Raw genomic sequence first — 22,927 nt, forward strand, 5'->3', positions numbered from 1 at the left:
AGACTTGTTAACTACTTTGATGAATACTCATTATATGCTTGTTCATCATGTTGTCAATATGTTCTAATACTTTATATGTCATTCTATTTTTCAACTTATGTATCTCAATATAATTATGTATTTTTTAAAACATAAGTAAACATTTATTAATATATTATATAATAAATTTAATTAAAATTTGAAAAATCGCCTAAACATCTAGAGGCGAGGTTCCTTACCATCGCTTATCGACTTTTAAAATCTTAAAAAAATATAAATTTATTTATTTAGAATGCTGCTATAAACCACCCATACATTTGTCCTATTTATGATTTGTCAGTGCACCTAATTTTCTCAATGCTATCATATATATATATTTTTTTTCTCAATGTAAAATGGATGCATCCGATCCAATACAATGAAAGAGTGAGTGCATTCGGTAGACTTCCACATCACCCTAAATTATAATTCCAGCTATGATATACTTTTATTGCATAGAGTAGGTGCATCATAGGTTAAGCAATTATATATGCGCAAGACAAAGCTTCGTAGGCCATCGAGCTATAGTAAGAACTAGGAAAGTGGCTACTCTAGCTAGTAATGTCTTTTCTTTTCAAGTGATTGTAGTTAATGCAGTTTTTATCAATTAATACAGGGTATGTTAGAAAGGTCATCAATTTAATTATATGTTGTAAATCATATATTATGTTTGTTGATGATTGAATTATTATTTAACTGTTGATTATCATGTTGATTTTCTATTTATTACACATCACATAATTTACAAATAAAAGGCGCCTCCAAGTCAATAAAGCTCTCTACTTTGCAAGGGTCTGGAAGAAAAGTCTATCGTATGAGCCTTGTTATTACTTTACAAAAAAAAATATAGTCTAAAAATTTGATCAGTCTACCATTACTCATAATTAAAATTTATCTTTTTAATATTTTTAAAAGCGAATTATTATTAATATTCTAAAAATCTCATTCTACACTCAAAACTTTCTATATTAAGAAAGAAAAAAAATACTCTTGTGAGGAGTGTAGAATGAGATTTTTGAAGTGTCAATAACACTTCCCTTTTAAAATTGATATAGAGCAAATGTTTCATGAATGAGCTTAAAAGTAGGAAAGTGTTATTGGCACTCTAAAAATTTCATTATATACTCCTCATAAGTGTATTTTTCTTTCTTAATATAGAAAATTTGGAATGTAAAATGAGATTTTTGAAGTGCTAATAACAATTATCTAAAAGTAAATAATATAATTAAATTAGGCAGCAATAACTGAAAAGCTGCGCCAATTTCAGAAGTAGGTCTTAGTATTGATAAGACAAGGTTCCATAATAAAACCTCTGCATAGGCAGGCAGCTGCAGGCAGACCTAGAATTTAATTTGCATGTTTTGAACATAGCCAGGCTCATTTTCTGCTTCGTTCATTCATATTTGGTGATTAATTCATGGATTATTCAAATTGCAGGTAAGATCATTCTTAAAAGAAATATCAAATTATAATAACTAAGAGGGTGTATTCAATTGAGAATTTGAGAGATTTTAATGGATTATAAATCCATGAATTTTTATAGAGTTTAATTGATTTGTAGATATTTCATATAAAATTTTAATTCAATTCATTTGAAATCTCATAGGGATAGGTGAGATTTGTGGATGCTTAAAATACATTACGAAATTTCTCTAATTCCCTCTAATTCCTCAACTTTCTCAAATTCTTTAAAATCGATTTCTAATTGAATACACCTAGAATGTGATAAACTTCTTTAAAATCCTAAGTGACTACACCAGAATTTCTAAGGATTTTAATAAACTATCTTAAAATTCTGATTGAATACATCTTGAATTTCAGAGAATCACCTAAAATCCTAATTGAATACCCCTATATTCATGAAAAGAATTAAAATCCCCCAAAATCACAATTGAAAACACCCCCCCCTAAATTTAAAATTGATGGTTGATGTGGTAATCTGAAGTTTTTTTGTCAAATTTTATACTTTTACAACCGAATTGTCAAATGTTATTTTCTTATTAAAATAGAGGTCTAAATGGTTGTAATTGTTACAAAAAATGTTGAAACAAATTTTTATTGGTAGAAATATTAGTGGAATAAAGAATCGACCATTAAAATTATTTAAAAATAAATTTGACTCCTAATCACAAAGCCTTCAAATCTAGTCAGTAAATAACACTTCAGTTGGAAAGATTTTTTATGTCAAATATGCATAATGACATTCTATTTAGGATTTTGACATCTCCTAAGTCGTTTTTTGGTACATGAGAAATTCTAAGAGAACTCTTTCAAAGTCTCACTCTGTCACCTCATGTTTTAAGCACAATGTTTCATAATGTTGACACGAAAATTGATGTTAAACTGTGAACGGTAGAGAGTTCATAAAGAGTCCTCTTTAAAAGAGTCTCATTTGCATTTCTCTCTTCTTCTTTTTTTGTTAAACATTACCATTTCTCTTTGGTAAATTCATTCATGGAAGTTGTAAATACAATCGCCTTTCGTTCATTAACTATATTTCCAATTGGGGAAAAGAATGCTTTGACCCAAAAGAAATGAGGGAAACAAAAGGCCTTAGTGAAAAATAAAGTCGACACCAACCGATATTTCGAAAGGACTCTCTAATCACTTAAGATTTGATTACTAATCCATCTTAAAAAGTGAGTTCTGTGTATGGATTGCCTCCTTACAACCAAAAATACAAATCGAAAATTGTCAATTGTAAATAAAATAGTGTTATTTTCCAATCCTGGCAATTGAAAAATGGAAATGAATCCTCTTCGGATCCCTTTCTCCTAATCCATCAAGTCTGGGGATCCGGACCATTGAAATTTGATCCAACAACTACAAATAAGGGTCCACTTTAAAAATTATAATAACTTTAGTCGTTGGATTAAATTTCAATGGCCTAGATCCCGAACTTGATGGATTAGATGGAAGGAATTCAGAGAGGATCCATTTCCATGAAAAATAACATGTATGAAATAAATATTAGTAAAAAAATGACTCAAAAGCTATGGAAATTGTGCACGGGAGACAAAATTAGAGGCCCATTAAAAGGTATTGGGCCAATAGATAATTAGTCCTATAAGGTATTTAAGCGGGAGAGAGGCGTTGGGCTGGCACTGGGGAGTCTCATTTTAGCGCCATAAACCATAGGCAATGACTGAGAAACTGACTTCATGCGGATGTCTAAGGTTCGACACACACGAATGACGATGATATATTATATTTGTGTTGAGTTCGAAACCTCATAAGTAGCTGACCCATTGTATGACGTAGCTCCATCCTTCTTCCCTTAGAGTAAATTATCCCTCCTCAATATCATGTATCAATGTGAAGGGTGTTCGCTCAATACACGAGGATGACTGAAAGTCGTTGATTAGCATGATAAACAAAATCTTAGGTACAAAGGGACACACAATGTCAATTAGCTTAACTCACGTATGTAAATAATTTCGATGTTGGAAGCACTAAAGTTCCGAACAAATTGTTATGCGCATTTAAAAATTTTACACCCCCTCATTCAAATTTGTATTGGACTGGTGGAAAATGGTGATGGAGGCCCATTTTATGAAGTTGGCCCAAATTGTTAGGTGGGTTTTTGGCGGGAAGGCGTTGTGGGGCCAGTTTTATTTTGGCGCCAGAAACCAGAAAGCGCCACTGAGTGAGAAGGAAACTCCAGAGAAAGAGGAGAGAAAGAGAGAGATAGAATCTAGAAGTGAGAGAAGTGACTGAGAATCCGAGACTGCGAGGAAGCAAAAATGGAGGCTTACGGCGGATACTTGGTGGACGAGAAGGCGGTGAGGGTAGAGTCCATCTTCGTCGAGTTCCTCAAGAACTTCAGGATCCCCGGAGGAGGGGGAGAGGCGTATTACGAGGGGGAGATCGAGGCCATGGCCGCCAACGAGTCCAGCACCATGTTCATCGATTTCTCCCACGTCATGGTTTTCAACAATCTTCTCCAGAAGGCCATTTCCGACGAGTTTCTCAGGTTCATTTTCTGGAAAAACTCAAACCCTAAATCCCCCAAATCCCACCAACTTGATTGATTTGTGTATTCACTCAAAATTTATCGACCTTTTGTTTGATTGATTAGGTTTGAGCCCTATTTGAAGAACGCTTGCAAGACATTCGTGACGCAGCTCCGCCCAAACTTCATCTCCGACGATACGAACAAGGACATCAATGTCGCCTTCTTCAACCTCCCCGTCTCCAAGAGGTGTGCTTTTTATTGATTTCTTTAATTAATGGTACAGAATTTGACTGAGCTTCCAAATTGGAAATGTAAAGTAATTGATTTTTTTCATTCTAGGTTGAGGGAATTGACCACAGCGGAAATTGGGAAATTGGTATCGGTGAAAGGAGTGGTGACCCGGACCAGTGAGGTTCGACCGGAGCTACTACACGGGACATTCAAGTGCTTGGAGTGCGGAGGCGTCATCAAGAATGTCGAACAACAATTCAAGTACACTGAGGTCAGTCAGCTTACATTTAACGACCCAATTGTTTTTTATCCATTAGTTCAATGTTTGTTTTGAGCACTCTGGTGGGGTGATTTTGACTTTTTGTTTTAATTGTGGGTTCAAAGCCAACAATCTGTGTCAATGCCACATGCTCTAATAGAGCAAGGTGGGCGTTGCTTCGGCAAGAGAGTAAATTTGCAGACTGGCAGAGGGTACGAATGCAGGAGACGTCCAAAGAGATACCTGCGGGCTCCCTTCCCAGATCACTGGATGTTATTATCCGCCACGAGATTGTTGAGAAGGCCAGGGCCGGTGACACGTAAGCAAACTCACACCCTTTTCTCGATTTCAACTCGTGTTTTCTCTTCAGCATACTTATAGCATGTACATAAGCTACATATCTGTTTCATTTTGGAACTTGTAGGGTCATTTTCACGGGCACAGTGGTTGTCATACCGGACATAATGGCATTGGCCTCCCCTGGAGACAGAGCAGAGTGTTCTCGACAAGCATCTCAGCGCAATGGTTCTATGGCTGGACATGAAGGAGTGAGGGGTCTTAAAGCATTGGGAGTGAGAGACCTCTCCTATCGCCTTGCCTTTATTGCCAATTCAGTTCAGGTTTGCCAATGAGTAGATTTTATTAGTATTTCTGGTTATGTGATTGGTTTATTTCCATGTTCTGTACTTAACAATTGCATTTTTGGTTCTTTTCCTTCAGATTTCTGATGGTAGACAGGATACTGATGTCCGGAACAGAAAGAAGGATGCTGACGATGATGACAACCAGCAGTTCACTGTCAGTTTCTGATACAACCTTCTGTGCTTTTTTCCATCTGCCAGTGTCTAGTTGTTGTTGCTCATTGTCATTTCTGATTTCAGTACTTTTGATCCTTCACTAATAATTTCTTCTCATCTGGCTATTGTTCATAGTAGAACGTCACTATGTTTTGGATCTCTGCATACATATGTATTATTTTTGGGCAACACATTACTGACCCACTATTATTGTTCATTAATTTGGCAGGAAGAAGAGAAAGACGAAGTTCAAAGAATGAGGAATACCCCCGATTTCTTCAATAAGCTTGTTGATAGCGTTGCCCCAACTGTATTTGGCCATCAAGATATCAAGCGTGCAATTCTGCTTATGCTCCTGGGTGGTGTCCACAAGTTTACTCATGAAGGCATCAACTTGAGAGGAGACATCAATGTTTGTATAGTTGGAGACCCCAGTTGCGCAAAATCCCAGTTCCTAAAGTATGTCTCTTCTGCTGCATATCATTTCAGTTCCCCTAGTTTATAGACATGTCTATATTTTTTATTTTGTTCTATCACTGTAGGTATACGGCAGGAATAGTTCCAAGATCCGTTTACACTTCTGGGAAATCCTCCTCTGCTGCTGGTTTAACAGCAACTGTTGCCAAAGAACCAGAAACAGGAGAATTTTGTATTGAGGTAGCATTTAAATTTATGGACGCTTATTAACCATTTTGCACATACTAATTTGTTTCTATGGAAATATAGCTCCTATATTAGATTTTCAGTGCTGCATTTCCAGGTTGATTTTATCTTATTTTTGTGAACTGTGAGGGAGTACGCATATACCTATTTCCTTTGGCAATCTCTTGGCCAATCTGTTTCCAGAATTGCTGATATGTCACCTTTATTTCAGGCAGGTGCGTTAATGCTTGCTGACAATGGTATTTGTTGCATTGATGAATTTGACAAAATGGACATTAGGGATCAGGTAATTTTTTTATTGTTGGTACAATTCGATTACTTAAGATAGATGGATATGGCAACTATCATTATCTGACAAGTGGACTTTAGGTTGCGATTCATGAGGCAATGGAACAACAGACAATAAGCATTACAAAAGCAGGAATACAGGCAACACTGAATGCTCGAACATCAATTCTTGCTGCTGCTAACCCCACAGGCGGCCGTTATGATAAATCTAAACCACTCAAGGTTTGTATGTGCTTGAAACTTTAGAGTTGTTTTAATAAGTGCAGGCTGTTCCGTAGGCAAAATTTTTTTGAAATAGAAATGTTTTATAGATTTTCTGTATGGAGGCTATGGACTTATCACCTTTTTGTTTGTGTTTTTTCAGTATAATGTGGCTCTTCCTCCACCTATCCTCTCAAGGTTTGATCTGGTATATGTTATGATTGATGACCCAGATGATCAAACTGATTACCACATTGCCCACCACATTGTAAGAGTACATCAAAAGCGCGAAGAGGCACTCACTCCTGAATTCACCACTGCACAGCTGAAACGTTATATTGCATTTGCTAAAACTCTGAAACCTAAGGTATCTATCTGCCTTCCAAAACCATAACCTCCTCCCTCCGCCCTCCCTCTCTTCTCTCTCTGTATCTGATAGCTGAAATAAATCATGCAGTTAAACTCAGATGCTAGGAAGCTGTTGGTGGAGTCTTATGTTGCTCTCAGAAGAGGTGATACTGCTCCTGGTAGTAGAGTTGCTTATCGCATGACAGTTAGGCAACTAGAGGCGTTGATCAGATTGTCCGAAGCCATTGCTCGAAGTCATTTAGACCTTCAGGTGCCTAATACTGTGGCAAGTTATTTATCAGGGTTTAAGATAAGATGCATATTTTTTTACTCTTAACAAATAATTCTTACAGGTAAAACCAGCCCATGTCCGTTTAGCAGTGAGATTGCTGAAAACGTCAGTGATCAGGTATGAAATCTATGACACTGTTGAATATCCTCCTCTCGTATCATCTCTCTCTCTCTCTCTCTCTCTCTCTCTCTCTCTCTCTCTCTCTCACACTCTCATACTCACACTCCAAATTCAGAGGCTTTGTGTCAATAACGTGCGTTTTCTTTTGTCATTCAGTGTGGAGTCTAGTGAGATCGATCTGTCTGATTTTGATCAAGGTGATGATCAAATGCCAAAGCTGAGGCAGCCTCTGAGAATGCTGGCATTATTATAAGACCTTTTGTTATTTTATTTTACGCTTTCTTCAAACTTTATCTTAACATGATCACGTTATGTGGGTAATAGGTGTAGCAAATGATGATGGGGCAGCAGACCAAGGAAAGATTAAAGTAAGTGATGAATACTTTCAGAGGATTGCCCAGGCCATTGTCTTGCGTCTTAGACAGCATGAAGAAGATGTTAGGCAAAGCGGTATGGCATCTACCCCTTTTTTTTTTTTTTCCTTGTTAACTTGTAGTTAATCATGGAATGTTAGATCAGCTTTCCTTTGAAGTGTTGGTTCCAATTCTGTATAAATCACTAAATACAGATGTTTATGCATTGTGATAGTCCCGTCAATCAATCCAACTCGAGAACATTAACTGAACCCCTAGATTTGAAATCACTTCTTCCAAATGGACTCTAACCTTTATTTGTAATTAATACCAAGCAATTCGTTTTCTTGGAAGTTCTTTAAAGAATTAGAGGGTTCCTTGTTCAGGGACAGGGCTGGCTGGAATGAGGCAGAGGGACTTGATTGAATGGTATGTGAGACAGCAGGACGAGAAAAATGCTTACAGTTCCAAGGAGGAGGCAGAGCGTGAAGTCACCATAATCAGTGCCATCATAGAGGTAAGAGTACCGTTGTCTTGCACCCCAGTGTTAGTGTGAATATTGCTATATTAACTGGACATAATAGCTGTTATCTTTGACTTAAAGAGAAAAATAAACATGTGAAATGCAGTGGTTGATAACAAGAGAAGGACATTTGATAGTACTAGATGACGGTAGGCAAGCAGCAGAAGGCGAGGGTGAAGGCCAAGGTGTAGGTCAAGGTGAAGGCGAAGGTGAAGGTGTAGGGCAACCATCAAAAAAATCTAGAAAAGAAAGAATATTGACTGTGAATCCCAACTATGTCATAGATTGATCTGGTGATACTATTTGAGTAGGAAACCATCAAATCATCAACCGTTCTTAAGTTCACAATCAGCCGAATGTGATTTGTAGCTCAATTTTGAGCCAAGTTTATGCGGCAAAATTTGTTACCGAGAGCTATCGGTAATTCACTAGAGCTCAAACGTTTGTATTGTACTTTTACCCAAACGTTTGTATTGTACTTTCACCCATTTTACTAATGAAATAAACTACTTTATGACATGAATTATGGTTTTTACAAATGCATGATGACAGATTGACGGTTTCATGTTTGCTTTAATTTGAGAAGTAGAGGCTTCTTTTTGAGGTTAAGGTCTATCGTATCACCTGTTGGATAAGACAACACACTAGTACCGGGTGAGACCCTCTGCATATATCTTTCATCCATTTTTTAGCGTTGTTGTATGCACCGAAGAATTTCTCCTCTCTGGGGAATCAAAGAAAAATATTAATTAGTGAAGGCTAATAATGTTCTAAGCCAATGACTTTCGTTTTCAGAGTGACAGAGTTGATTATGTTATGTTATTTTCGATAGAGTTTTGCACTCAAAGGCTTCCCTCTACGTCATCCTTTGTCTTCTTGAATGGTTTTGCTTCTCATCCAAATTATCATATGGAGACAAATGAGGGTAATTGACGTCACATCTCCTACCATTTGAGCACTTATCTAATAAATTATAAATGGATAATTGGATATGGATTAAAATATAATCATATATTATTCTAATTGTTTTTGGACAAAACATTATTTTAATTCAAATATAATAAATTTTATTCACTAATTTTTTTTTCATAAAACTAAATTAATAAGGCCTAAATTGTGGTCTTTGAGGGTCTGTCTTGAAGGAGAATTCTGTAAATCCACCAACTTTCATAAGATACCTCGTAAACAACAACATTGCAACTTTTAATACTCAAAATAATGAGATTGCTTTTGGTTTGATTTGATTCTTATAAATTTTTAGTAATTTACTGACAACTGTTAATTGTTTTTTTTTAATTATTTTTGAAGTCCAATCTAATTAAAAATTGTTAACAGATTTAATATTCAATCCAAACAATTTTGATTTGCTTGCCTTATAGTTTATAGGCCATTATTAAGGCATCAAACATAATTCTGAGCTAATAAGGTGTATATTTGATCTATGTATTAACTGATTTGCAAATACTATTTTCTTCTTTGTTCAAACTTAAAAGTTCAAATACAAACCTGGCATTAGCCAAGCAGGCCAGCAGTATACTCCTCCTTCCACACTCGAGTTCGAATGTCCCGTTAATTTAAACTTCACTTCATATTTCTTCTAAAAATTTAATTTTTATCATCTAATCATCTTCAATTCATTCAATCCACGTCAAAAACTGAGAGGTGTGTGCGGAAAGTAAAAAGAGGTGTGTGCGGCAAGTAAAAGAGGTGTGTGGATAGCAACATCCAATATCTATAGAAGAATAAATGTTTGAACATTTTCCTAGAGATTAGATTCAGGTTTTATAATTTATCATGTTCTAATAGGATTTCAAATGTTAGAAGTCAATATCTGAATCTAGAGGAAACAAGACAAATAAAGGAAAACGAAAACATTTAGTCCACAATATCATCATAATCATACAATATTAATTTTCAATTAATCACTTTCTCACTGAGACTGCTCACCATCCCTTTGTTATAATAATTAGGAAAATTTGGATTAAGCTTGCTAAATAAAGAAATAAATTATCAAATCACATTTTTGACTAGACTCTCCATAATCTTGATCCTTTTCCTAGTGGGATTAAGATTGACCGTTCTTGATAGGGAGATAAATTATAATGGGATGTTAAAGTTTTGCTATTTTTTAAAGGGGTGTGCCTCTTTTTACTTCTCACACATTGCTTGTTAAATTCTGTTTGTTACTTTTCTTTATTTTATCTGATATGACGGAAAAAAATTAAAGAAGTGCGTAAGAAGTAAATATGAGTGTGTGGATATCACACTTTTTTTTTTAATAAAAGTGTCAAGCCAGAATAGAATTCAGGACCTCAGATGCAAGGATCAATATCATTAACCAACTGAACTACAAACTCTTCAAAAAATTATGACAACCATGAACTCATAGTTAAATATGGTGAATATGCGTACAACTTTCCTGTTAAGAGAGATAAATACTTACATGATGATATAAGCAACGAGATGCTGGAGAATTTCCCGACACTCAGATTAAACTTGAGTATTAATTCTTGTAGGCAAATGGGTGGCCGTCAGATTAGCAAAAGATGGACGTTTCACAGAAAAATCAGTATCTTTTTCTCTGAAAAATCCCCTAACCTCTGGAAAGGTGTTCTCACCTGGGATATCTCCCTGTTACATATAAAAAAAGGACATCTCCCTGAAAATGTATGATACATAGAATCTCTTTTTGGTAAACTCAAGGATGCTGTTTCAATAGATTTCAACTTGAAAATCAATTTTACCTGTCATTTAAACAACAAAATATGGTTTGACATATGTGTAAAAACTCGTTCTTTGATTTGTTTAGTTACGTTTGCATTGTAATTTTCAAAGGAGCAAAACGAATTAGTTGGTCTTCAGACAAAAATACAATTATTCTTACAACAAAAACCAGAACAATGATTCAAAATGTATGATGTCTTGTACCAGTAGCACTTGGAAAAATCCAGTTATATACACCATAAACTAAACCATTCTGGTACCAAAACCAAATCATATGCAGCTAAAAAACCAATACAAAACCTGTCTTAGCCCCACTGCAAAACCAATACACAGTTTTCTTGTTTCCCACTCCTTCTTATGGCCTCCAAACCCTAAAAAAGAAATAAATAAATAAAATTATAATTAACCCCCATGTGGATGCTAGCTAGGCTACCCAGCTATGTACACACACACACACACACACACACACACACACACACACATGTATATTATTTGCATTTTTAAAATTTTTGTGAATTTAAAAAATTTTTAATTTAATTTATTGTTGGTTTTTTTGTATGCACATACAATCAAACAAAGAGTAACATGGCATGAATTTTTGTCTGCATTATTTGTAAATGGGGGGGCCATGGGGGGTTGGTTTTATTCGAAGAAATTTGCTCAGTCATCGACGGCGTGAATCATGATTGCCAAATATCCAGCGAAGCCACGTGACAAGTATTTTCTGTGAAGCCAAAGGAAGAAGAAGAAGAAGATCCATACACGTTAACAATTAAATTTACAGATCAACATCCAAATCGGGAAAACCCTTCAAGGGTCCCACGTTTCAATTTGAGAAAATCTACTCTCCCTTGAGGTGATTGCCAGCTGTCACCTCCCCCTACATGGCCCACACCACAATTTCCCCCTACATTTTCATAAAAAAAACTTACATGCACCCGGACCATGATATGCGATCATATAAATATTTCAAACTAATCATACACATTAATTATTTGTAATTGAGGTGGTTAAAATTATTTTCATTGTGTTTGAGGTATTAAATTCGAATTCTACATCTCTTAAAAACACACACCGCCACATCTAAGAAAGAAATTTATGTCTAGACCACAATTGTGATAATATTCTAAATTAATAACGTATTATCATATATTCTAACTTTTTCACCAACAATACATTATTGATTTGAAATACAACACGATAATGTTTCAAGTCTAGGTGAGTCTATCTCTCCCACATACCCAACAAATTTACAACCACGCCACCCTGGCCTTGAATCACATATCGAATTGTGAAAAAATGGCCAAACCTACCTGTGAATTTTGGTGGACTGTCATAGCCCTTATATTTTAAATTCTATAAACCGACGGCGGAGGGTAGTTTAGGCAATTTGCATGGGGAGGTTGGCTGGTATCAATGAATAACTAGGTATTTCGGCAATTAAAGTGGAATTATAGGGGTATTTAAGTGTGAGTAGCATATGTCTATATGTTGATGTGCCAGGTTCTAAAGATTTTGTGGTATTAGTTTTGGAGAGACAGTTGGCTGCTACAGTGATAGAGCCTTGAGGTGGACCTTGAGAGTTTGATTGGAGAAGAGAAAGAGAAAGGAAGAGAATTAATCACACAATTAAGTAGGTAAGATATAGAGATTATTATTAGCTTAGTTTCGTCAAGTTCTTTGTGCTTTTGCAGGCTTCAAAATTTTCGTACTTATTTTCCGTATTTTTGTTTGCATAACTTTAGAGGATCGTTTGGTAACCAGTTCGGTCTGATACTTGAGTTTTTCTGATTTTCGGGTTGTTCGTTTTCCGGTTTTAGACTTTGTTTAAGGGATATTTGAGTAGAAGAGATGGGTTATTGGCAAACAAAGGTGCTTCCAAAGATCAAGAAGGTGTTTGAGACCAAAACCAGTACAAAAAAGGCTGCTGCTGCCGGGGCTTGCAAGTCCTTTGATGAGTCGAAGGTTTGTTTTATATATATATATATGTCTTCTTTTTTTTCTCCTGATTTTTAGGTCAAATGATTTTATTTTCTGCAGACGATCATACGGATAAAACGGTTCATCGATATTTGTGGCATATAACTGTATATGCATCTGTTTTCAGGAGGAAATAACCAAGGAGTTTGAAGAGAAGAAGGCTGAGCTTCAACCAAAAGTAATTGAATTATATGAAGCTTCCTCAGCTGAAATCAAGGTAAGATATTTAGAAACTTGTCGTATAAGATGAGAAAATATGTCTTGTCACCAGTTGCATACGAGTATGTATCTGTATATGCTAAAAATCTTGTTCATAAGACAACTTAAGAGATAAACAATAGAAGAGTAAATTAATAAACCAATACTTAAGTGCTAATAAACTCTTTTTCTTTAACTTAATTTCATATTTAACAGATTTTGGTTACGGAGCGCAAAGAGTCAGGATTGAAGAAGTACTCAGCAGCAGTCCACAAGTTCCTTGAAGAGTTGACTAAAATTGGTATGTAAATTATTTAAATCATATTCAACGATTTTTGGGTTTAATTCTTCAAAAACACTTGTGTTTTTAATTATTTAATTAATTGGTTTGAATCTATATTTGCATGAACAGAATTCCCAGGATCCAAAACTGTATCAGAAGCCTCTTCAAAATATGGGCCAGCCTATGTTTCAGGTCCAGTTTTCTTTGTGTTCGAGAAGGTCTCAACATTCATTGTGACTGAGGAAACGGTAGAGCCGCTGCCACCGCCAGCAGAAGCAACAAAAACTGTGGAGGAAACAAGTGGTGTTGTAAAAGAAAAGGAGATAGTTATCGAAGAAGAGAAGAAAGAAGAGGTGGTGGTGGAGGAGAAGAAAGAGGAGGTTGAGAAACCTAAACCTACTGAGCCCGAAGCTGCTGCTGAGGCTCCTCCTCCAAAGGTGGAGGAATCTGCTGCTGCAGAACCACCAAAGCCTTAGGAAGAACAATCAATCAACCATGCATGGATTAAAAAGGTTTAAAATTATTAAGTCCTTTCTCCCCAAGTCAGTGATGACTTCTGTGTAAAATGTTATATTTTGGTGAAAATTTTTGATTTGTTATTCTTTAATACTTGTAATCTCTTTGGGAATATTTGTTTTCCCAAAGTTTCATTCATGTGTAATCTTTTGGTCTATCAGTCTGTGTTTGTATATATGCATGTATGTATGCATGTATGTGTGTATGTATCAGTCATATCCTCTATGTGAATTACTATGTAATACTCGTATTACAGTACCAATCAAACAAGTACTGGTTGACAAATTCAGTTCTTTCCTTATTATTTATTGTTTCTAGCCTTGTGTTCGTTGCTCATGTGGCTTAATTTATATTTGTGTGTCTACCTCAACGTGCTTGTTTATTTAATGTTAAAGTGTTTTTTTTTTTAGCAGCTACTTAGTACTATGGTCTAGTAGTATTCCTCTTCACCTGTAAGTGAAAGATTTTAGGTTCGATTCTCGCTAAAAGGAAATTTGAACCACATTATTGCTAACCTATTGTGAGGCTAAGCCCACCTCCCTTCCCTTAGTATAAATAATATCGTTTGTTTAAAAAAAATGTTTTTTGAGCTAGTACAGTAGTCTTGCACAGACAATTGAGCTTTTTTTTTTAGATTAATAGGGGAGATAGATTTGAATTTCGATTTTTGACTGTTTAAGAGCGTTTAGTTATATCAAAACATGACATTATAACGTTATTGTCCCATCTTCACACATTATTTTCCCATGTTTCAATTAATATTTTTCAAAGACAAATTAATCGTTTTGTACACATTTGTTTTATGATTGCATTGGAGATCATCAAAATTTAAACCTATTATAATCCTCACCAATATATAACCTTACCCTTCCTCACTACATAATCACAATAGAGACCTAAACACTAAGCCAGAGTTGTTAGAGTGGTGAACAATTAGATTATTTTACATACAATAAAAGTAAAAGAAGAAAGTAGTGAGCAATCAAGAAAAGTGATTGGAGAGTTTGTATTCATGTGAACACATAGGTTATTTGATGTTGTCATATCTCTAAAGTGAGTGTTTTAGACTTTTCGTGATGTCCGAATGACACAATTTTAATTTAAGCATGTATGTTTAAAGCTTGTTTTAGACAGAATTCGTCCAAATATGTCATTTATCATGTTTAATTCAGATTTTAAATACCACTTAGTATTACGATCTAATGACATTCTTCTTCACTTGTAAATGAGAAGTCTCACCAAAGGCAAATGTGAACCACATTATTGCTAGCCTATTATGTGGCTAAGCCCACCCATTCTCTCTTAATGTATATAATATCGTTTGTTAAAAAGAAAAAAAAAAGATTTTAATTAGATTTTAATTTTTTTTTAATTTTTAATTTTATTTCCTTTTAGATACCTAGGGTTTCTAAGATTAAATTAGATAAGATAATTGATCTCTTCACTCTTTTTTTTTTTTGTTCGGAAAACTAATGAAAAAGATTTGAAAACTTAGTTTTAATGATAAGGACAAAATAAAGGGTAAAGTGAATAGTACCAAGATTGATTTTTTAGTGTAAAAATATGGTTTTTTTTCGTTAAAATGAACAGTACTGTGGACTTTTCGTTAAAACTCCCTTTTTTTTACGCACCTCTAATTATTCGTGATGATTAAGTTGAATAAGAGGTGTTGTTTTCCATATTGAATAAGAGGTGTTGTTTTCCATATACCCTTATTAATTTTTATTATTTAATATTTTTTAATTCATTCAATCCAACGGTCGAAAAATTGAAAAATTTGTGTGGCCCAGGATAATCAATGGTTAAATGTAAATATATCTAAAAAGATTAAAAAATTAAAAACAAAATTGGGCCGTTCAAAACGAGAAAGACCAAAGGCAGGAGGCCAGTAAGTATAAAAACAGCCCAATTTTGAAAAACTCGAGTTCGTCTGAATCAAATACAGAGCAACTGGTGATCGGGCATCGCGTTCTTCTTCAGCCTCTCTCTCTCTCTCTCTCTCTCTCTCTCTCTCTCTCTCTCACTCCCTCTCTCTCCCCCCGACTCAGTATGCGTCTCTGCTCTTCCATGTAAGCCCATATCCATACACCACACAACTCTATCTATCTATTTATTTGTTAGCGAAGAGAAAGTCTTTCGCTTGTTGCGTTCATTCAATCCTGCTCTCTCTCTCTAATTTGTAACGAAGGTTCTCTCAATTCTCTCTCTTTATTCTAATTTTTAATAGCAGCATGCATTTACATACACAATGCCAACCAAAAGTTGGATTATTTATTAGGAGTAAATTCTGACGCATGATGTACATTTTTTTTAACAAAATTATTTTCAGCTTTTTGAGATTGATGCGTATTTGAGGAAACTCAGAGAAACAGTGGTTCAGAAGTGCAGGTTTGTTAAGAACCCATATCCACTTGCTTGGGTTTATATTTACTTTTTGAAGCTTCAAATCAAAGTGCATTTTATTGACGTGTTGCAAATAACGAAATTGAATGTCTAACTTTATTTTAGTACGGTGGTTAAACTGCGAATGAGTGCACATTATGGAGGTTAGAGGTTTTTGTAAGGGAGGTACTAAAAGTTCAATGGAAAAGTCCTCCAGGGGAAAAATTCTGAAGCCATTGGCGGCAACAAAGTTGCAGTCTCCAACCGGAGTAGAGAGATTTGTGATACTCTTGCTAAGACTGCCGTAAAAAGGACTAAAACGATCTCTGCTCTCTGATCTTGCTTGAATGTCAATTGACTTTGTTCATTCAGAGAAATTGAAATGTAGTTTTGTGCAGGTTTTCACATTGACAGCTCTGTAAATCTCCTTAATGGATCGTTTTCTGTATAGATATGTTATATTATGGATAAATCTACTCGTTTTCCGTAAGTAAATACACATAATTAGATTTCTATCCATTTGCTGTGTTATGTGAGATGACGCTGCTCACTGAAGAATGGATCAGATGGATCCTTAATTTTCCGTTCTCTAGCCATCGGGGTTTGTTTGGGTTGTAAATGTTAGAACTTAGCATGGTTGTATAATTATAACACAAAGAAATAATCGGCTGACCTGATTACAGCAATTGCCATGGAAGTTGACCAAGATTGACTTTGACTGGTGTAGCCATGGTTGGTTGTTAATCACAAACCAGAACTCTTCTACTCATTTAGAGACCTTTATATTCTGATGGTGATAGACCCTTAACGCAGAAACATTTCTCTGTGAGTAGGGAATTCATTTTATACGGATACAATGGTAGCCAACTTCCATCTATCATGGAGGGTTGGTTATTCACCCATTGCACCAAATCCCAACCGTGTATGGAGTGGCTTTAGAAGCACGTTGGATGTATTTCCTTAATTATAGGATGTTGGTTTTACACGTATTCAAACTCTAATGATTTGCATTACCAACATATTACTTCTCCTTTATCAGAACTAGTTGAGTCCACATAGGATTCTTATAGTAAACTGTACTTGTTAGCTTGGCATTCAAGAAATATCCGTTGAAGAAACAATGCAATGCTCCTTTTGTTACTTTATGCTGTCACTTCGACGCGCTATTAAACCTTGAAGGAGGATTGCATATTACATTCCTAGACAACTTGTTTTCAAAGCATTACAAAATAATCATTTCATAATTGCACATTACAAGATCGACTCAACTAAACATGTTCTTTGGAACAATGATCAGTCATTTAATTGCACAACAAATTTGAATCAACATAAACATTGTCAATAATAAGCTTGGAAAACTAGCTCAATCCGTAGTGATACAAGGCACAATGAAACATGCAATAGTTTCCTTTACTCCCACATTTGAGCAAACTCCATGGAATCATGCACTCCCACATTTCAATAGCCGTTAAATGTTATACCCTAAAAGATTGCAAACCATTCATACATTCCTCTCTTTGAAAAATAATATTGACAAGTATTGAGTTTTAAAATCATAATTACATAATCCAGTTCCGGAAGTCTTTTCACTTTGGTGAAAAACATATGTACACAAGTCTTTTTACCAAGTGCTCATTCATGCAACTTAACTTAAGGAAGACAAAATTCAAGCACAGGTGAAAATTTATACACATCTTGCAAAAGTTAATGAGTGTGAAAACCAATTTTCCTTTCACTTATTCTCCCATTTGGGCTAATACTCATAAATATATTCTTTCAAAGAATGAGCTAAATAAAATCGCTTCATATTTTAGACATAAGAAAATATACCATACCCAACATAAGGTTGTCAAACTGAATTTTAATAATAAGTTACACTCTAAATTTTACCATTATTACAATTCATGGCAAAAAATTATGAAAATTTGCAGAAACATATTATATGCTAAACATATAAAAAATTCAGGTCATTTGGTGACCATTAGACATGTCATTCATCCGACTTTAATCATGACACGCAATCTACCAGAAAAATTATGTGCATCTATCATAAATCTATACATCCATAACAAATTCAATTTCACATCATTTCAATTTCCATGTCCAAAGGAAACTCAAGTAGTCAAATTTCATCCTCTAAATGGGCATCAGAGTTCAAATTGAAAAGATTTACAAGCGTCATACTTAAATAATGTGTACTCGGGCAATCCTTGATTAATCTTTATGATTCCAATATTTTTGCATCAACAAGTCTCATAAAGAGACACAGAGTATATCATGATGCAACCAATTTCTATGCCGCAAAACCACAAACTATAATTGGGCTCATTGTGAAGACATGGAACTTAATCCCCAACTAAACTTTATGAAACTATTTTAATTTACACATTTGGGCAAGAAAATTAATTTGTTTCTAGTACTAGAGATTATATGTCACAAGAGTACCTTCATGAAAAACTTCAACACCTGTGGGCAAGATGAAACTTTCACAACTCTTATGAAATAAAATCCATACTATGCCATCTTAATCAAGATGCAAGTTTGATCAAAGTAACCTTAAAAAACAAACCCTTAAATCAACTAAGTCATTGTGGCTTGCTTAGTTGATGCAAGCGTGTAAAGAAATTGATCAACTCCAACCTGAAATAAGTCAAAAGTCACATGAATTGTCAACTAAGTCATTATGATAACCTGATACTTCGAGTCTTGCCAACAAATGGCATCGACCCAATAGTCTTCTTCATGACTCTCTTTAATATCCAATTAATCTCACAAAAACTGTCAGCATGCTTGAAAGAGATTAATCACAATATAACAAGCCATATTAAAATTGTAATATCATACTTCCTCCACATGGATGTCAATATTATAAAGCATGCTGAAAATAATTGCTTCAAAAAAAAAAAAAAAAAAAAAAAAAACCCATAAATGACACACATCTTCTCTCTTGCTGAAGCTAACATCATTAGCTACCTCAAGGACCTAGTTTATTTTCTGTCAGTAAGGCAAATCCACTAGACCATTAGTATCAGAAACTTTGCATTCGCCTTAAAAACACCAAGCTGAAAAATTAAAAGAATTGACAATTCTCTTCATTTTCTTTCGAAAAGAATACCTCCTGTGGATGCCACATGTTAGAACTGTACAATCCTTTTTCTTCTCTTTTGACACACATATGTTGATAAATATCAACGAATCAAAGCGCATTGTTCAATTTTCTACAGGTGAGAGAAATGAATGCTGCAAAACTAAAAAGAGATTAAAACCAAATTAACATTGATAATTCCCACACCATCACTTTTAATTTCATATCTCATGCATGCACACATAAATCATCACTACGTGTTTATTGAGAACAACAATTTTAAGGATACTCCCACAGATTGCTACAACCTTAATCATTTGTGTACATATGTGCTTCATGTTCTTGGCGCCATCAGCAGCATGCGCAGTGCAGGGAGAGTAAAAGAAAGAGTAATAGACATGGTTTCTGATAAAAATAGTTTTCCTTTTCCTTAATTTATGATGTGCCCCAGCCTTTTGTGTGTGTAGGACAACTCAATGCTTATTTAAACGCACAATATGTCAATTTTGCTTCATGTTTGCAAAACTCAAAATTTGTAATCCATATTTGATTATTTCCCACAGCAACCAATAGTATGGCTATTCAATTCAGTCAATATATATCTACTATACATTACCATAGAACACAGCAGATTGAGAAATTGATTTACATGAATTTACTTTACCCATTTAATTGGAAATCAAAGGCAACAAACTTACTCATGTAAGGGTTTTGTCAGGCACCGATCACATACAGAAATAACATGGTTGATTCTTACTCCCATAGATGTATCAATTACATGCACAACAATCTGGAGATCGAGAACGGGAGATGGAGCAAATAAGGGAGCGGGTGTGGCGTGATCTGGTGCGCTCGGGTGTACTCAACCTCTACACCCATCAAGAAGAGCCTTTATCTTTCTTTTTCCTGCAGTGAATAAAGATTTGGCTGTCGAAGACATGAAAAACTTGAAACAACCATTAGTGATTGTTAAATGCATGTTTATATCACACCTAATTTGGGCAAGATATATAAACTGCCATTGACCTTCATTGTATAGCCATCATTCAAGAATATTATCATGCAATTATTACAAGTCTTTGGACAAGAATATGGCCTGATCTACATGATGTCATACACTGATTAAAACTACCAACAATTTATACATCCTCTTCGTTGGAAAAGAATGTGAACATTTCATGAGTTTTAAACCACAATTATTCTTCCTTTACTGTTATTGAACAATATTCTTAATTGTTCATAACATTTTACTGCAAACCAAACTGTCAGTATAGGAGCAGAAAAGATAGAACCGGATTTTAAACGAGATCGAACCGGATTAACGTAGTGAACAAGCAAACATCTGCAAGTGTGAGTTCATCTGCACACATGTATCTCCAACTACTTAAATGATCTTCGATCTTGTCCAGTGTGTCGAACGACTTGTTCACCGCTGTATCGTTTTCTTATTGAGACAGAGCAAACCCACATCTATAAACTTCCATCTATCGTGGAGGGTTGGTTGTTCACCCGTTGCACCAAATCTCAACCGTGTATGGAGTGGCTTTAGAAGCACGTTCGATGTATTTCCTTAATTATAGGATGCTGGTTTTAACGTATTCAAACTCTAATGATTCGCATTACCAACATATTACTTCTCCTTTATCACAACTAGTTGAGTCCACATAGGATTCTTACAGTAAATTGTACTTGTTAGCTTGGCATTCAAGAAATATCCGTTGAAGAAACAATGCAATGCTCCTTTTGTTACTTTATGCTGTCACTTCGACGCGCTATTAAACCTTGAAGGAGGATTGCACACTACATTCCTAGACAACTTGTTTTCAAAGCATTACAAAATAATCATTTCATAATCCGATTACAATAAAATGGCATTAGAAATAAAATCTCCATTGACAATTTTGAGCAATTTCTTGAGTTGCACCCAAGTTGTAATGTATTAGGAAAATGATGAAGATGTCCTGCAGATGCTGCTACGAAAACATGCATCCAGGAATTGCAAGTTTTCGTAGAAATGATCGTATGCGGAAGGCCCCTACGGCACCAAACGAATCAATTGTGTACATCTCACATTCCAACAAAGGTTTCCAAAACTCAAGAAGAATATGAGAATAGATAATTTTTCCATCATGTACGCACTAGAAAACTTACTTCTTCCCCTTCTCTATACATCAGCTACTGTCGTTGTTACTGCCTCTCAGAAACGGGAATATATGGAACTGAGAGAGCAAAGACTCCATGACCTTTGCAGGAACTGTTTTGTTTTCCTTTTCTGCTACTTGAGAATCTGAATCCCGCCAGAACTTGATGATTTGTAGATTTTCTTCCTCTGTCAATCTCTGGACAAGGATTCTGGAAGCATAGCCCTTTTCTCTCATTTGAAGGCATATCTGCAAGGGATTGTTTTCTGTAAGAGTGACCATGTACAACCAGCCCTTCTTTGACAAAAGATTGTCAGAAACAGGCAGTATCCTATCAATCACAGTACGTCCATTCTCCCCCCCAGCCCAAGCAGACGCAATCCCTTCACGTCCCACCTCATCTTCAGGGGTCGGCACATAAGGCGGGTTCACAACTATTACATCAACCAAACCTTTCAGACGCTTCTCCAGTCCTGATGCAATGTTAGTGTTTATCAACTCCGCATGAACCCCATGTGCTTCTAATGTCTCACGAGTCACCTTCACTGCGTGGGGGTTAATATCAGTCGCAATATAATGCGCTGCCTGGCCAACAATAAGAGCTAGAGAAGTAATGACATAGCCACTACCGCAACCCAGTTCCAAGCACAATGTCGGTTGGTGCTGCAACAGGTTTGTTCGATCAGCTAAAAGAGCATCGACTAAAGCAAACGAATCATCACACGGTTCATAAACCTCGGGATGAGAGCTGACAAGGCGGATTTGGGCGATTCTGGAGGACATCTTGTGTATGACCTACCAAAACAACGTAGTTTCGAGGAAGACGTAAAGATTGATGCAACTGGGATAATGAACTCCAACTAGAACCAACTATGACTACGAGTATGATTGTTTGAATAGATTACAATCCATTACCTGCCCATCACTCCATTGCTTGCCTTTACTGGTAGCTTGGACAGAAAGTAATGAATCTTTTATGGGTTCCACCTCTAACTAGCAAAACTCAAAAAATTAATCAAATAATTTCAGCCTACAAATATACACTTCAAACACCAGAATTTATATCTAATTATGATCACATTAAAAAACTTAATTTTCAACGGTGAAGGCACGAATTCCTCAGGAAATACAAAAATTAAGCATCTGGGTAGTCCAATAAACTACAGTTTATGGTCTGAGATTACACAAGAGTTGAGAAGGAAATTAAAATAAGGCAGAATGGTTTAAGAAGAAATTGCATCCCAACAAGAACTGATTGAAATAAAGGAGCCAGCTTTACGTACCTTCAGAAGTCAAACAACAAGAACTGAATCGGTTCCTTGCTGCTTTTTCTCTTGCTCTGAAATTTCTCTAGGGTTTTGACTTCTGTGGTGTTTGTTTACTCAGTCCAGGTGAAAGCGGGAACTTGCAGAGGTTGGTACTGAGTGAGCGGCCTCCGTTTTCACCACATTGGGCTGTGCTGACCCAATACAAAGGGCCAAGGCCCAAATAGAGAAGCCACAACCGACCCAAAACAGGATCCAGCGGAATATTGCTACCCCAGATCAAAGTTTTGACCTTTTCTGATCGA

General features: G+C 35.6%; 2 protein-coding genes and 1 pseudogene across 3 annotated transcripts; 2 read left to right on the forward strand and 1 right to left on the reverse strand.

Moving 5' to 3' along the window:
- The first annotated feature begins 3,650 nt into the window (after positions 1-3,650).
- On the forward strand, positions 3,651-8,560 carry LOC137726403 (DNA replication licensing factor MCM6-like). Its single transcript, XM_068465329.1, has 17 exons — positions 3,651-3,991; positions 4,097-4,219; positions 4,313-4,475; positions 4,589-4,782; positions 4,888-5,083; positions 5,184-5,261; positions 5,490-5,719; positions 5,803-5,917; positions 6,135-6,209; positions 6,293-6,433; positions 6,576-6,779; positions 6,870-7,031; positions 7,114-7,169; positions 7,329-7,369; positions 7,497-7,622; positions 7,912-8,042; positions 8,155-8,560. The coding sequence occupies exons 1-17, from the start codon at positions 3,762-3,764 to the stop codon at positions 8,335-8,337; spliced, it is 2,448 nt and encodes an 815-aa protein (XP_068321430.1). The 5' UTR covers positions 3,651-3,761; the 3' UTR covers positions 8,338-8,560.
- Positions 8,561-12,252: 3,692 nt separating this feature from the next.
- On the forward strand, positions 12,253-14,050 carry LOC137725981 (plasma membrane-associated cation-binding protein 1-like). Of its 2 annotated transcripts, none has more exons than XM_068464830.1 (5): positions 12,253-12,409; positions 12,593-12,737; positions 12,880-12,969; positions 13,167-13,251; positions 13,363-14,050. In XM_068464830.1, the coding sequence occupies exons 2-5, from the start codon at positions 12,624-12,626 to the stop codon at positions 13,707-13,709; spliced, it is 636 nt and encodes a 211-aa protein (XP_068320931.1). In that variant the 5' UTR covers positions 12,253-12,409; positions 12,593-12,623; the 3' UTR covers positions 13,710-14,050. The 2 variants fall into 2 exon arrangements, with proteins under 2 accessions (XP_068320931.1, XP_068320932.1); XM_068464831.1 differs by having other exon boundaries at positions 12,269-12,405.
- A 6,857-nt stretch (positions 14,051-20,907) lies between these two features.
- LOC137726856 (uncharacterized) lies at positions 20,908-22,748 on the reverse strand (annotated as a pseudogene).
- Between the last annotated feature and the right edge of the window lie 179 nt (positions 22,749-22,927).

The sequence above is a fragment of the Pyrus communis genome, chromosome 2 (assembly GCF_963583255.1).
Source record: "Pyrus communis chromosome 2, drPyrComm1.1, whole genome shotgun sequence".
Classification (NCBI taxonomy): Eukaryota; Viridiplantae; Streptophyta; class Magnoliopsida; order Rosales; family Rosaceae; genus Pyrus; species Pyrus communis.